Here is a 15,621-nt window from a genome sequence, read left to right as displayed (position 1 = left end):
TCAAATCCTAACAATCTCTTCCAGCCAACACAACAAGGTGTTGACTTCTTTGCCACCACAGCAGCAAGGAGGAAGATTCTTCTTGGGTGAGGCTAACTAGAGCTCCTGGACTCCAGAATCCTAGGCATAGCTAAAAAGAGGGGACTTAGTTAAATGTCATAGTAGTCAAAAAAAGTTTAGCCTTCTGCCCCTATCTGATTTTTAATATGACACCAGGCTTCTACCCCTGAGGAATTCCTTTCTGGAGAATTAAAAGGTCCAACTCAAGGAGCTACAGATTCTGATAACTGTAGAAAGTACCCCAATAAAACCACATGGTACTACTATTCTATCACTTGCTTCAAGATCTACTGAGCAATACCTTTGATCACTGTTAATGGACTAAATGCTTATATACCTCTCAAAATTGTACACTGAAACTCTGAAATAAATATGTTGTTGAGAAACCACCCATTTATGGGACTTTGCTACAGTAGCATGAAGAGATTAAGACACCCAGGAACATAAAGCTTCTCAGTAGCTTTCCAGTTTCTCCCTCTCAAATATGGCCAACACTTAAAGATCAACAGGAAGTGAGGAAAGCCTCAAACTAAAACAAAGGGGAAGAAACAAACAAATGCTCAAGAAACAATACAGGAAGGAAACTTAAAAAACACTACTCTCATAGAGGTAAGAGAAGTCATAGCACTCTGAATCAAAACCAGAATGTGTTTTATACATATTCTTTTGTATATATAAAGAATACTAACAGAAGGGGAAATAGTACTTATATACTATATATTATAGTCATGTGAAAACTCTAATGGCAGAAATGGTCAATAGAATGACCAAAACTGAAGTTGAGGAAATCATCCAGAAAGTTAAACAAAAAGAAAAATAAGAGCTAAAGAAAGTTGGAAGATTAAACAAGAAAGTATAACATCCAGCAGCATTCACAGAATATAGAAAAAAGGAACCAAAAGACATGCTTCTAGGCTCAAAGTACCCAAATATATGAAAGGACACTACTATGAAATTTCAAAACATTAGAAAAAAGGGTGAGATTTTAAAAAAAAGCTTCCAGGAAGAAACTGATAGCATACAACAAATACAACGCAGCAATGTCATCAAAATCCTGGAAAACGATTTCCAAAGCAGAATTCTAATTTCAACCAAATTACCAACTAAGTATGAACTCAGTAATTTAGGAGGGCACCAAGTAAAACAAGGCATGATACCTAGGAAATGGGGGATCCAACTCAAATTGGGGATTTCCCATGATGTTAAAAGTAGTTCCTGGACAATAAATATGGAGCAGTCTAGAAAGAACTGGGATAATGGATGGTTCCAGGAGAAACCTTATCAGGAAAAAATGAACTGAAGAAAAACTACAATGTTTGACTTTAGTAAAGGGAGACTTACACTTATCCTAAAACTTTGAGGTTGAATCAGTGATAGGTACATAAAAAAGTATTTACATAAAAAAACCAAATTAACTAATAAACTAGAGGAAAAGCTTACATAAAGAATACTAATCTATTTGCTAATCGGCTGTGAGCAATTTTATGCAGTCTCAATGTTAATGCTGAATATTGAATATAAATTGTGATGGAGAAATTTGGGAGGACGGGAAGGGGGAAGAAAATGTGATTATCATATGTATATATAAAAGGAAGGAGTGAATGGAAGAATTTAATATTTCATTTCCATAGTAAGAAGTCAACAGATAAAGGTTTGAAATTATTTGCCCCTTAGAGAAACAGGACTTGAGTTAGTGAGGAGCAGATGATTGTTTTTTTTCTTCAAAAACTGTGATATAAAATTCTTTGACTTTTAAAACTGTATACATTGAACAGTGGGAATTTATAAGAACAAAATGATAAAAAAGAGAAGTCTAGGAAAAAACTCACCTGTCACTATCTGAGGCAACTAATAAATTCTTTAATTTGAAAACTAGTAATCAAACCAATTAAGCATTTATCTTTTCTTATCCAACAGAAACTCTAATTCAGAGTAATCAAATAACACTAGTTATTTAGGAAAATCTCTTCCTTATAGAAAAATACTAGCTAATAAACCTGGATGAAATAGTAGGTCTTAAAAAACAAAATTTAATGCCTTAAACTTATGAGTAAGGAAAATAACGATTCGGGGTGACGCCCGAATCCTCACTGCTAATGTGAGACGAATTTTTGAGCGGGTAAAGGTTGTCCCTAAGGTGACCCGCCTACTTTGCGGGATGCCTGGGTGTAGCGATTTGCCCGTAAAAAAAAAAAAACAAAAACAAAATTTAATAATCTTAATGAAAGTATGGACTTTAACAGGGATTATTAATTTAGTGCTAAAACCATCAGGTGAATATGTGACAGGGAAATGAATGTTCAGAGAATCTAAATAGATTACCGTTCAGACACAAAGGGTGAAACATAACTGCATAAATGGAAGGATTAAACTGTCATTATCCCAATCCAGGGATTACACTTTACTATCAGTAAATTAGGATTTATATATCTTCTAATATAACATGAAGCAAACAACACTACAGTATCCTCTATGAGAGGCTTTAGCCAAAACTTAATTCTATTAGACAAAACTTCCAGTTTGTAAGACATATAGACTAAATGGCACCTCAAGTAATTCAGACAAATCTAGAAGGTGGAATGACTTAGAAAACACCTGGCTCTGTGCACTCAACCAGTGTCATTAAAAAGGAACTGTCCTGGATTAAACACACACAGGGTAATGGGCAGAACAGCAAAATGAAATGTGTGGGCCAGGAGTGAATATGAGTTTGGATAAAATAGCTGAAAAGGACATTTCTGGTTCAATTGGAAACTTTAACTATGGTCTGGGTATCAGATATTATTTCTAAATCGAAAGATATAATTCATTTGCTGAAGAAAGCAAGTTGTTCTACTCTGAGAACAGTACATATATTATTTTACTTCGATTACAAAAACTATATAATATATATATGTGAATGTACAGAAAGATTCAGGATATGTACTAAAATGTTAACACTGGTGATCTGTGAGTGGTGGAAATGTTAAATTTTTAGCTATTGTTAGCTTGTGTGTATATACTTTTTCTACAGTTTCCATACACTGCTTCTATAACTAAAAATGATTATTTAGAATAACATATTTAGATTACACTATTGTAACATTTATAACGCATCTGTATTATTTTGATTAAAAATAAAACAGGAAACAAGCAGACAGTTTGTTGAAAATAGTCCTGGAGATCTCTCACATTGGTGTTCAAAAAAAGAAAAAAAGTTCGAGTATTATGAATACTCTGTTCTTGTTATGACACTTTTCCTTTAATAAATGTTCACAGGAATCCTGGATGCTGGAGATGAGTTATGGTCAGTACTGCTGTGCTACTTCCCAACCTTTCACTTGTTCTAGTCCAAATTTCTTCTAATCCTAAATCTCGAATCCTGATCATTGTTGTAAACATTTAAAACAGAAGTCCTCAAAGTATTTTTACTTCCTGAAAGTAAATACAAATCCACTTAAATAAGTTTCCCCTCTGTCCAGTGTGACTTTTACCCTTGACTACATGCTTTGTTTAGGAGCATGCTGCACATTTTCAACTTCACTTATTCTGCTCACTTACCCCAAGTGTGTGGTAAATGGATTTTAAAAAAGGAAGAGAAAATGTCACAATGGTGGGATCCAAGATGGCAACTAGAGTGCAGAAGCAGACAGCGTGAGCTCTGTAAATCAAAAATCTTGCTGAGACACTGGAGCCACACTTGGCAGAAAAAAAAAAAAAAGCACCAAGAAGAATCAAAACTTCAACACCCTGAACCCCCAGCCCATACAAAGCTTCTCCATGCCATGTTACACTGAGAAAACAGGAGGGATCCTGCGCCACCAGACGCCAGCTCCAAAACTGCTCAGGAGACATCCGGCAGACCAACAGGTGAGCACCAAATGTCACATGGTATTCCCACAGACACCCCTGGGATAAACTAGCATAGCCCCCTGGACAGACTGACCCCCCCCGACCCACAAAAATATCCCCCAAACTGAATAATAAACAAGGAACTGAAAAAGAACATGCAGCAGATGGGGCGGGGTGCTGTAAGCACACTGGAGAAGGGGGGAAGAGCAAGGAGCTGATCTCCATGCGAACTTTCGGTAAACAAAGACTGGACAGGCAGAAGGGCTGACAGTGGGCTGGTGATAAGCCACTGCCTGAAATAGGGCAGGTAGCGGTCCACAAAGCTCTTCTCCTGAGCCAGTGAGCAACATCCAAAGTCAAATGGATGCTGCAAAATTGAAAAACAATCAGCAAACCATCATAACACACTGACAGCAGGGAGCCGGCTGACAGATCTCTGACCTTGGTCCAGAGAAAGGGGTGAAGCAAAGAAACAAGCCCCCAAGAAACCAATGCAGTGAAAACCCAACTCCAAAGCAGGATGGCTGGTGGCTACAGAGCTGATTCCGGAACCTGAGGACAATATACAAACTTAAAGTGCCACACCTCACTGAGGGAGGAGCTGCTGCTGAAAGAGAGGAAAAAAAAACTGGCAACACTCCCCAACCACCTAGCAAAACTAAGATGGAGTCTCTGCTTAAATATCAACACCAAGACTGGATGCTGAAGGAGTAACACCAGAACTACTAAGACTGAAATTCTATTGTTCCTGAACCTGGAATGTTTTTGTGTGTTTCTTTGTTTGTTTTGTTTCCTATTTGTTTGTTTGTGTGTGTTTGTTCCTATCTCCCTGTTGATTTCTTTGCTTTTTATTGTTGTTGTTTTATTTTGTTTTGTTAGTTTTACTATTGTGAGTGAGCTAATACTAAATAATACACAGACCAGAGACAGAAATGGCATACATACACTAACCTAAAACCCAACACACCCACAAAACAAACATAAACCAAGGGAAAGAAAACAGGTGACTGAAACCACCAATACCCTATCAAGAACATAGTTACACAGAACCAAGTGGAGCGATGGGAAGATGTAAAAGGGATGGAAACCATTCTCCCCACAAAAATAATTTAATACATGATTCAGAGGGAAATGAAGAAAATGGATACCCAGTTCCAGACTCCAACAAAACAAAGATAAACTATGCCAAGGAACCCAACGAAACCCACAAGGACACTCTGAAAGAAGAAATCCTGCAAGTAATCACTGAGAATTTCATGGAGATGTTACTAGATATGGTCAACCAAAACGTACAAGAGGCACTCAAGAAATTCCAAGACAACAAAAATAAAGAACATGAGAAGACACAGAAACAAATAAATGAACTCATAGGAGCCCTAAATAAACACCAAAGTGAAACAGAGAACATTATAAATAGAGAGATAAATGAATTAAAGATGAAAATTGACAATATTAAAGAGGAAGTGACCCATGATATGGAAAACCTCCGAGAAAAGAATGAAACAGAAATACAAAACACAATGGAAGGACACTCCAGCAGACTAGAACAAGCAGAAGACAGAATCTCAGAACTTGAAGATAAAAAGGAAATTAAAGGAAAAACTGAAGAGCTATTAGTCAAACAACTCAAGACCTGTGAAAAGAATATGCAAGAAGTCACTGACTCCATCAAAAAAACCAAACCCAAGAATCATGGGCATTGAAGAAGGAAAAGAGGTGCAAGCAATAGGAATTTGTAATATATTCAACAAAATAATAACTGAAAATTTCCCAAATCTAGAGAAAGCTATGCCCATTCAGGTACAGGAAGCCTCCAGGACACCAACAGACTTGACCAGAATAGAACCACCCCACAACATATTATCATTAAAAGAACAATCACAGAAAATAGAGAAAGAATATTGAAGGCTGTAAGACAGAAAAAACAAACAACATACAAAGATAAACCCATCAAAATCACAGCAGATTTCTCAACGGAAACCTTAAAATCAAGAGCATAGAGTGAGGTATTCCAGGCACTGAATGAAAATAACTTCAACCCTAGGATATTTTACCCAGCAAAACTATCATTCAAAATAGATGGAGCAATAATAGTCTTCCACAATAAGCAGAAAGTAAAACAATATATGACCACCAAGCCACCACTACAAAAGATTCTTTAAGGATGCACACAGAAAATGAAAGCAAACAAAATCATGAAAGGACAGGCAGTACCAAACCACAGGAGAAGAAAAGACAAGCAATCAGAGAGTAACATTGATTCAGCTGCACATATTCAAACCCTTAAACAACAAAAACAACAAAATGATAGGAATCACCACATACCTATCAATACTAACACTGAATGTTAGTGGACTTAACTCCCCCATCAAAAGACACCGTTTGGCAAATGGGATTCAAAAGGAAGATCCAACAATCTGTTGTTTACAGGAGACCCATCTCACCGACAAAAATAAGCATAGGCTTAGGATGAAAGGCTGGAAGAAGATTTACCAAGCCAATGTTCCCTGAAAACAGGCAGGAGTAGCAATACTTATCTTGGACAAAGTAGACTTCAAACTTACATTGATCAAACGAGATGAAGAAGGACACGCCACACTAATAAAAGGTGAAATACACCAAAAGGAAATAACAATTATCAACCTATATGCACCCAATGTCAATGCACTGAAATTCATCAAACATACTCTGAAGGACCTAAAAACATATATAGATTCCAACACAGTGGTAGTGGGAGACTTTAACACCCCCTTATCACCAATAGATAGGTCATCCAAACAAAAAATCAATAAAGAAACTCTAGAACTAAATCATACCACAGATCAAATGGACCTAGCTGGTATCTATAGAATATTTCATTCAACTTCTGCACAAACACCAACAACAACAGATGTTGGCGAGGATGTGGTGAAAAAGGAACCCTCGTACACTGCTGGTGGGAATGCAAGCTAGTGCAACCACTCTGGAAAAAAATATGGAGGCTTCTTAAAAATCTAAACATAGATCTGCCATATGATCTGGCAATCCCACTCCTGAAGGTATTCCCAAAGGAATGTGATTCAGGTTACTCCAGAGGCACCTGCATACCCATGTTTATTACAGCGCTATTCACAATAGCCAAGTTATGGAAACAGACAAGATGCCCCACTACTGACAAATGGATTAAGAAAATGTGGTACTTATACATAATGGAGTTTTACTCAGCCATAAAGAAGAATGAAATCTTATCATTCTCAAGTAAATGGATGGAACTGGAGAATATCATTCTGAGCAACATTAGCCAGGCTCAGAAGACCAAAAATTGTATGTTCTCCCTCACATGCAGACTTTAGATCTAGGACAAATGCAGCAATGTTGTTGGACTTGGGCCACACACTAAGGGGAGAGCAATTACAGGAGGTATAGGGATAGGTAAGAAACCCAAAACTTGAAAGTGTCTGATGTCCCCACTGCAGAGGAGGTAATACAGAAACCTTAAAGTGACAGAGGTCAATATAGGAAGGTGATCTGGAACTAGTGAAAAGGTCAGGTAGAGATGAATCAATTTGGGTTGTAACACACTTATGCATGGAAGCAATGCTAGGAATCTCTGTATAGTTATCCTTATCTCAACTAGCAAAAATGCTTTGTCTTTCTTATTATTGCTTATGTCTTCTCTTCAACAAAACTGGAGAAAAGGGCAGAATAGGTTCTGCCTGGAAGCGAGGAGGTGTCGGGGGGAGAGAGAGGGGCTGGGGGGTAGGGGGGGAGAAATGGCCCAAACAATGTATGCACATATGGATAACTGAATTTTAAAAAGTCACAATAAACTCCGCTGTATGGTTTATAATAATAAAATAATGATGATAATAATAATAATAATAAAAGCCTGAAAGGGCTGGTGCCTAAAAATAAATAAATAAATAAATAAATAAATAAATAAGAATAGATGTAGGGAGACCTTCTGGGAGGGAGGCTACAGTCGCAGACCAGGTAGGGGATGAGAACAGCATGCACTAGGCTGGAGATAGTAGTAATAAAGAAAAATAGATTAATGATAAATGTAAGACCTGATGTGTATGGGAGGGATAAGGAAGGAAGAAGTATAAATGCTAAGGTTTCTTGTAGGAAAAATGGAATGGAAGATAAAGCTATTCTACTGAGATAGTAAACATTTCTTGATATCCATAAGGAAAGTTGTCAAACCAGGCTTCCGTGGCCTGCACTTGGGAATGATTTTGAACTTACTATAAGACTTTAAAATTCATTCCTATTAACTTTTCCAGTTTTTGGCTCATACTGCCAGTCAGTTAAACTGTTGAAAAATCTTTAGTCTACCACTTGTTATTTCCTTCTCAGCTTTCTATCACCATCAAATATGGTAAGTCATACCCATAATTATTTACTAAGTTGCTAATAAAAATGCAAAACGGGGGCAAGATTACTTATTTAGCCCTTCAATACATCACTAATAACCTCTCTTCAGGTTGGCATTGATTAATTAAACAAGACAACTGAGGCCCAGTTGCCAACACCATCAATAACAGTACTTGAGGTCCATTATTTCATTTGGTCCTTATCATATTAATTTTTTCCATCCCTAAATATTTATTAAGTTTTGCTGTGTGTCAGGAACTGAGGCCAGAATGACTATTATTTTTTAAAGATACAGAAATCTGGACTCAGTGGTGAAGTAACTGGTATTAAGTCACAGTTAGTAAAGGGCAGTTATAATATGAACCCTGGCTTTGAGGCAGACTAGTAACAGAAAAAGAAGAAAACCGCATGGCACTCCACCATTCTCAGCAAAAGGTCACCCCCATGCTGAATTCCTCCTTGTCCATACACAGTACCATCTTCTCAGTTGTAAATTTCTTTTGCAGATGTAAGTTCTACAAAAGAGAAGGAGGTCTCTTAGCTTCCCCCAAAGACAAGGAAGTCTCTTGGTTGATCTGGACCTGAAAATGATGAATGCCCAGTAAAGGGAAATCTGTTCTCAATATGATCTCTCAGATAAAGCCCTCTACTTAAGACATTATGGTCACATCTCATACATATCATTAAAGACTTGGGAATCAGCATAAGTGCATACACAGAATGCCCCATGTTATATACTAAGACCCTGTCAATCAAACCTGCCAATCACCCTAGCTCCTCCTGCAAAGACCACCCAGAGTTTCCCACTATTTGCCTATACAACTTTTAAATTGCCCTTTGGACAAAGATTTGGGCTTCTGTACCATACAGCCCACTGTTGTTTCTTTTGTGGTGCCTATTCTTTCCTTTTTCTTTCAATTAAACTCTAACAAGCTTTGCGATGCGTTCAATTCTCTGTTTGAAAGAGGCAAGGACCTGAGATCTTTTTGACCAGGGTCTTCTGGAGACCACCCACTGGTAACAGCCTAAAGATTCTCAAATACTTTCTGTTAAATATGGAGGTTTTAGTTGTATAGCTTAATATTAAATTCTGTTAACTTTTATCTTCTTTGTAATCCAAAAGTCTAGCTAAAGTTAATGTGACTGGATGCACATGCACAAGCATGCACACAGACTCACACACACACACACACTAACACACACATGCACACACTTACACACACACACACACACTCACACACCCCAATAGGAATTTTTCAGGTCAGCATTCTGTTACCTTTACCAAAGCACTTCTCAATATTATGTTTAATATCCTTTCTAATTTCCACATATTTTTTCATGGTATCTTGTTTTGTAGTTTAATTGAGGTTTTGTTTGTTTTTGTTTTCCTTTTCTGTCCTCACAGTAAAAATTCAGTTTCTTGATCAGATAATGTAATTTTTTTTTTTAATTACTTCTTTCAGGGAGCAAGTAGTCTAAGAATTTCTGGTCAAATTCTAATATCTTTATTAGGTTAAAAAACAGCTGTTAAATGGTAGAAGTCAAGGAAAACAAGATTAAACACTGCTTTATTTCATAAATTCTTCTTAAAAATGTGGAGACTGAATTTCTGGACTCAAATAACAACAAAGGGCTGCTGTTGGTAATTTAAAAAAATTAATAAGGGCAAGCAAGATTCTGAGCCACCAGAACTCTTTCTGTCTCCATTTCCAAAGAAATACTCTTGGAAGCATATACTGGTAAAAATAAAAAAGCAACAAGTACAAATTAACATTTGCTTTGGCAATTCAGTAAGTTGATTTTCATTTCAGAAGTCTATGTCCAGAAGGTATGTAAGAAATTCTCTATCAACAACAAATCACGATAAAAGAAATTCAACTCAGGGGGACAGTCGCTTTATAAGGCTTATCAATGCAAGAAAATGTAGAGCCTCAGGAGAATGCTACCAAAGAAAGAGCTAACTGGCTACACTGTCATCTTAAAACTGCAATGGTGACAGGGAAGTTTTTACAGTAGTAAAATCTCAGGGCCCAGCTTTTAACACATTGTGGGACTTTCATCAAACGCTGTTTTTATTTCTTTGGTTTTTCAACAAAAGAAGATGAGCTAAATACACAAAATTTTCTCACTTAAAAACAAAATGTGCTTTTTCATAGTAGACAACATAAAAATGTTTCCTAAGCAACAACATACCTAAGGAAAATTCACTCACCTTTAAGTTTCTGTAGGTCCTCCTTCAAATCAGGTCCTGCAAGCATGAAGATACTTTCTGATACAGGGTTCTTATCTGTGAGACTTTCATTGCTCGTATTCACAATGGCTGTACAGTTCAGTAATGCCACGTCTCCTTTCCTGAAGCAGTACACAAAAAAGACCGAGTATGAGAAAGAAGAGGGATATAAGAGACCTAGTATCAAATTCTTTCAAACCATTCTCCCATTGCCCCTTTATAACACTGGTTTTGCAAGCTCACAAGCTAACCAATAGAAGAAAAGAAATTCCTGACTCAAAAAAAATTAATGTGGCATCTTAGCTAGAACTTTAATGTAATTGCAACAACCCAGAAATTTAAGAAACCCTCATGACATACATTTGTTTCTTACCTATTTTTTCTTCATTGTAACAGAATGCTTACAAAGCTAAAAGTGATTGGCTTAAAGAATTTAGAAACAGTGGCATTAACTTAATAGCCAAAAAAACAATCAATTAATGAATGAGCTGATAAATGGAATATTACTCAGCTATAAAAAAAAAATAAAGTACTGATATGTACTACATTGAAAACATTATGCTAAGTCAAAAACCCCCAGATATTTTATTGTAATGATTCCATTTATATGAAATGTTTAAAAAGGCAAACCTACAAACACAAGAGTAGATTAGTGGAAGCCTAAAAATTGAAGAATTAAGAGAGGGTTTATTCCCTACCACCTCCCAACTCTGGGAGCTCTACTCTCCCACTTTACATCTCAATAAACTCTACGCTTTACACTTAAAAAAAAGATAGAGGGCTTGACTGATGAAAATGTTCTAAAGTTGACTGTGGTGATGGTTATAAAGTTCTATGAATATCCTAAAAACCACTACATTGTACACTTAATTGGTGAATTACACAGCATGTGAATTACATTTAAATAAAGCTTTTTTTTAAGAAAAAAGCAATGAACTATTACTGCTATGTGTAGCAGTAAACCTGAACTTAGAAATAGTTATGCTACATGAAAGACAAAAAAAGCATCACAATTCCATTTATACAAATCTCTAGAAATGCAAACAAATCTACAGTGACAGGAAGACCACCGATTGCGTGGGGATGTGGAGGGACGGAATGACAGGAGGGAAGGACTACACAGGTCAAAACACAACTTTTGATGGTCGGTAATGTATGTTCCCTATCAGGTGCTGGCTTCATGGATGTATATATATGTCAAAACACATCAATTGTACGTTTAAAATCTGTGCAAGTTTACTGTACACAAATGACACCTCAATAAGGCTGTACATGTGCGTGCAAATGTAATGTTTCAGTATTTCTAGGGTTTCTTGAAAGGAGCTTAGAAGGAATGATAAGAAAGCGTTATCATATCATGATATGATGTAATCAAAGAATTACCAAAGAACCACTTTTCCATTGATATCCTTATTATAAAGAAAAGGTGATCTAATAATGTCTTCATGAAACGTTTCAGTTGATGTATCAGAAGAACTTAATTCATCTTCATAGGAGTCACCCCAGCTTAGGAGTGTATCCACATCCACAAACTGGGAAGGTGCACCCAAAGGATCCATGGAATGGGAACTTCAGCTTGTCTTTTCCCCAATTCTGCAGCAATTCAATACTCCCTGGAGACTTTAGCTTAAAAGAAAAGAATCATTTTAATATAGAATCACAAACATTGCTTTAATTCTAAGTCAGAAAAAAAAAAAACCTACCGTGAAATGCTCCAACAGTACATTATGTGATTTAGGCACTTAAATGGTTCATTAAAAACAATGAACAACAAAGAACTTCCACAACTTTCTAAGAACAGGAATAAAGGAGGATTATTCAAGCATACATTCTTTTCACAGAATTATAGCCATTAAAATGATCATGAGGCTCACCAGTTCTACTTTCCAGAAATAGGACTATTCATTCAACATTCACTGACTGCCTACTATTGGAAAAGAAAGTGCTAGATACTGCAAGAGACCCAAAGATAAACAATATGTATAATTTAAAGAGTTGAGTTTGATAAGAGTGTGGAGAATATATTGTAAGATGAAATGAAAAGCAGGGAGGTTGCTACCATCAAGTGGGAAGAAATAAAGGTTTCAACTAAGTAGCAAGGAACACTGAGGAGGCATGGGTTTAAGAGGCAATATATGGATGAAGAATCAGCAGGATATGACAACTGGTAGGATATGGTACATGTGACAGCACACACCACACTATACCTCATCGATGGGGTAGGCAGATGGTTATAGAAAAATACAGAAATTTGAAGAGAAGGAAAGTAGAAAGACACAGTGTCAAGAATTGGAGCCAGGTCATGCGAAATTTCACCAGAGAAAAGGATATTCAATTTGCCAACAAGTCAGATGGCTGCTTCAGTAAAATGATACTCATTGGTCCAATAAACCTTTGTAAGCATCTACTATGTGTTATGTACTGTGCCAGTTACTAGGGATACAGTGATGAGTAAGAGCAAGTCCCTGCCCCTAGAAAGCTTATGTTTTTGTGGAGAACAGATGACAAATGATAAAGAAGGAAGCAGGTATCTAACAGAATGACTGGAGGCAATAAATGCTATGAGAGAAAAGGGGAAAAAGGAAAACAGCAGGGAGTTTAAAGTGAGCGAGAAAGTCACGTTGAACTCTGGGAGTGTTTCAGGAGGAAACAGCAAACGCAAAAGCCAAAGGGCAGGAAGGAGTGCTCTGTATTCCAGGAAGAGCCAGGAGGTCAGTATGGATACTGCAGATTAGCTAGGTAAGGAATGTAGGTCATGAGGTTGGGGATAGAGGGAAAGTCCAGATGATGCAGTTTATAGGCCATGCTAAAGCCTTTAGATCTTATTCTAAATATGAGGATCTTGATCAAAGTAATGACTAAATATAATAAGTGAAAAGACTACTCTTGCTCCAAAAAAATCAAAAGTGGCAAGAATAGAAACCAAGACCAGTAGAAAGTGACTGTAGTTATCAAGGTGGGATGGTGGTGATGAGTTAGATTTGGAATGTATTTTGAAGGCAGGGTCAATAAAGACTTGCTAATTGAATACAGAAGGTGCAGAATCAAAGAAAACTCCTAGATTACTTGCTTGAGCAATTGAGTGGGCAGTAATGCTATTAACAGAGAAGAGGGATTAGAGTAAGCTATGGGGTAGACTGGTAATCAATGGATTTTTTTTCCCACCAATATCTTTTTAGATGTGGTAAGTTTGAAATGCTCATTCTGTAGCCAGATATTTATGTCAAACATTCAATTGGATACATGAGGGTAGAGCTCAGAGAAGTGGTTCTGCTTATAAATGTAGAAGTCTCAGCATACGGACAGTACTTAAAGTTATAGAAACTGGGTAAGATTGCCTAAAGAGTAAATGTAAAGAGGAGAAAAGAGCTCCAAGGACTGTGTCCTACAGCAAAATTTACAGTTTGGGAGAAAGACAAGTCAGAAAGTGAAACAGTAAAAGGATTATTGATCATTCTTGTTCTCACTCTAGAGATGACCTGCTTTTAGTCTACTGAATGTGTACTCCACTCCTAATAAACATTGGTATCATTTTCACTACATTTCCACCTCTTGCCTGAATTCTCTTGCCAGACTCAAGGAACAAGGAAGATACTGTACTGACTTTTCAGTAACATTTTTGGTGTCATTATCTTGGATCTAACACATCTTGACTTGGCCCTCACATCTAGTATACCTCCTTCTCCAAGAAGTGAGAATAGTCCTCCTTGCCTCTCTCCAGGTTGAGAACATGCATATTCGTTTAGCTCTGCAAGCAATTTTCAACTGTTTGGGTTCAGACTGCTTTCCCTTCCCTTCCTAATGTCATCTTTGGGTGGCTTAGTGGTTCTTCCAGGTGCTGCCTGCCATTCCTACTAGGTTACTAAGCGCCAGCTGATTTCTTTTCCTCTCTCAGTTCTCTAGCCTTATTTTTCCAATTTTGAAGCTTTATTTTCCCATTATGGACCCCTTCCTCTTTCTCTCTGTGCCTATTGTACCAATCTTTCAGATGGGACTGGGTTTCTCCCTTTTGACCATTGCCTTGGCAAAAAGCTTATTCCAAGTATTATTAAGGCAATTCCTTTGTTGCTGGCCTACTGTCTAATCTTCCCAAGGGTTCCTCATGGTGCTATCTCAGACTCAATTAGATGAAATTCCCATGATAAAAGACACTTATAAAGCAGGACCATTCCTTGAGATGGATCATAGGGAAATACAGATACTGGAAGAAAAAGAGGCATCAAAGGGAGGAAACTAGAAATAGTGCACTAATTTCCTGGTCACTAGAAGGATGCTTCAAAAGTGACCCCAAAGGTTTACTTAACTCACGGGCCAGGAGGACACTTCTCCTTGTCCTAGGCTCAAGGCTTCATGGACTGTCTTTCCAGCAAGGGATGCCCTGCCTGGAAGAAGACTCTTTTGCTTTCTTTCAAATGAGGGAAAAGTCTTCTATTCTTACAGACTCACCCCTAGGTTGCATTCTTTGTGTCATAGTTGACTTACAGATTGCCAGATTATAAGGTCTGGCCTCACTCTTTCTTGATCTTTTATGTTATAATTCCTCTAAATGGTCAGAGGTCCCTATGTCCTGGCCTTAAGGTTCCTCTTGTGGGATCTGGGAAGGATGCCCAATGTGTCTGCCTCTCCAGGACATTCTAGATGATCCTAGCTCTCTTCTGTTCCACTCTGCCTCCCATATACAGTGCCCTGGTCTTTCTAGCACTAGCTCTAACACTGTCTACATGGTGTGGTTTCTCCCATCCTAGAACCTTATAGGACTAGTTATGTGTCACTAGTCAGAAAGTGGCACGATTTGTTTCTACAAAGATCTTCTAACCATGTTTAAAACTCCACAAAAGTCTAATGGATCCTCTTCTGACTCTCTGATGTTTCTGATTAAAACTTTTGTTATCTTTTTCTCTTTTTTTTTTAAACAGTACTGGGGCTTGAACTCAGGGCCTTCACCATGAGCCACTCCACCAGCCCTATTTTTTTTGAAGGTTTTTCAAGATACGGTCTCAGAAACTATTTGTCTGGGCTGGCTTCGAACCGCAATCCTCCTGATCTTTGCCTCCTGAGTAGCTAGGATTATAGGCATGAGACACCACCACCTGGCTATCTTCTTGACTTTACCATTTTACCCTCTGTCCTGAGGGTGCTCTACT

The 15,621-nt window shown here is 37.5% G+C and overlaps 1 protein-coding gene and 1 non-coding gene across 7 annotated transcripts in view; one reads left to right on the top strand and one right to left on the bottom strand.

Moving 5' to 3' along the window:
- Gdap2 (ganglioside induced differentiation associated protein 2) overlaps positions 1 to 15,621 on the bottom strand; it is a 61,062-nt gene that overhangs the window by 36,657 nt on the left and 8,784 nt on the right. For 5 of the 6 annotated variants that reach the window (XR_012439882.1, XM_074050662.1, XM_020162168.2 and 2 more), the window contains 2 exons: positions 11,861 to 12,103; positions 10,460 to 10,599 (listed from right to left, as the gene is read on the bottom strand). Coding sequence is in view for 5 of the 6 variants with exons in the window: in XM_074050662.1 (XP_073906763.1) it covers positions 10,460 to 10,599; positions 11,861 to 12,036 (316 nt within the window). In the remaining variant the exon portion in view is untranslated. Of the gene's footprint in view, positions 1 to 10,459; positions 10,600 to 11,860; positions 12,104 to 12,180; positions 12,269 to 15,621 lie in introns of all 6 variants that reach the window. The other variant, XM_074050663.1, reaches the window with a different exon arrangement.
- Positions 2,094 to 2,243, top strand: LOC141415141 (U12 minor spliceosomal RNA). Its single transcript, XR_012440156.1, has one exon. It is a non-coding gene; the product is annotated as a U12 minor spliceosomal RNA (small nuclear RNA).

Source organism: Castor canadensis, chromosome 12 (assembly GCF_047511655.1).
Source record: "Castor canadensis chromosome 12, mCasCan1.hap1v2, whole genome shotgun sequence".
Classification (NCBI taxonomy): domain Eukaryota; kingdom Metazoa; phylum Chordata; class Mammalia; order Rodentia; family Castoridae; genus Castor; species Castor canadensis.
The sequence above is the reverse complement of the archived record's forward strand: the minus strand, read 5'-3'. Positions and strand labels throughout refer to the sequence as shown.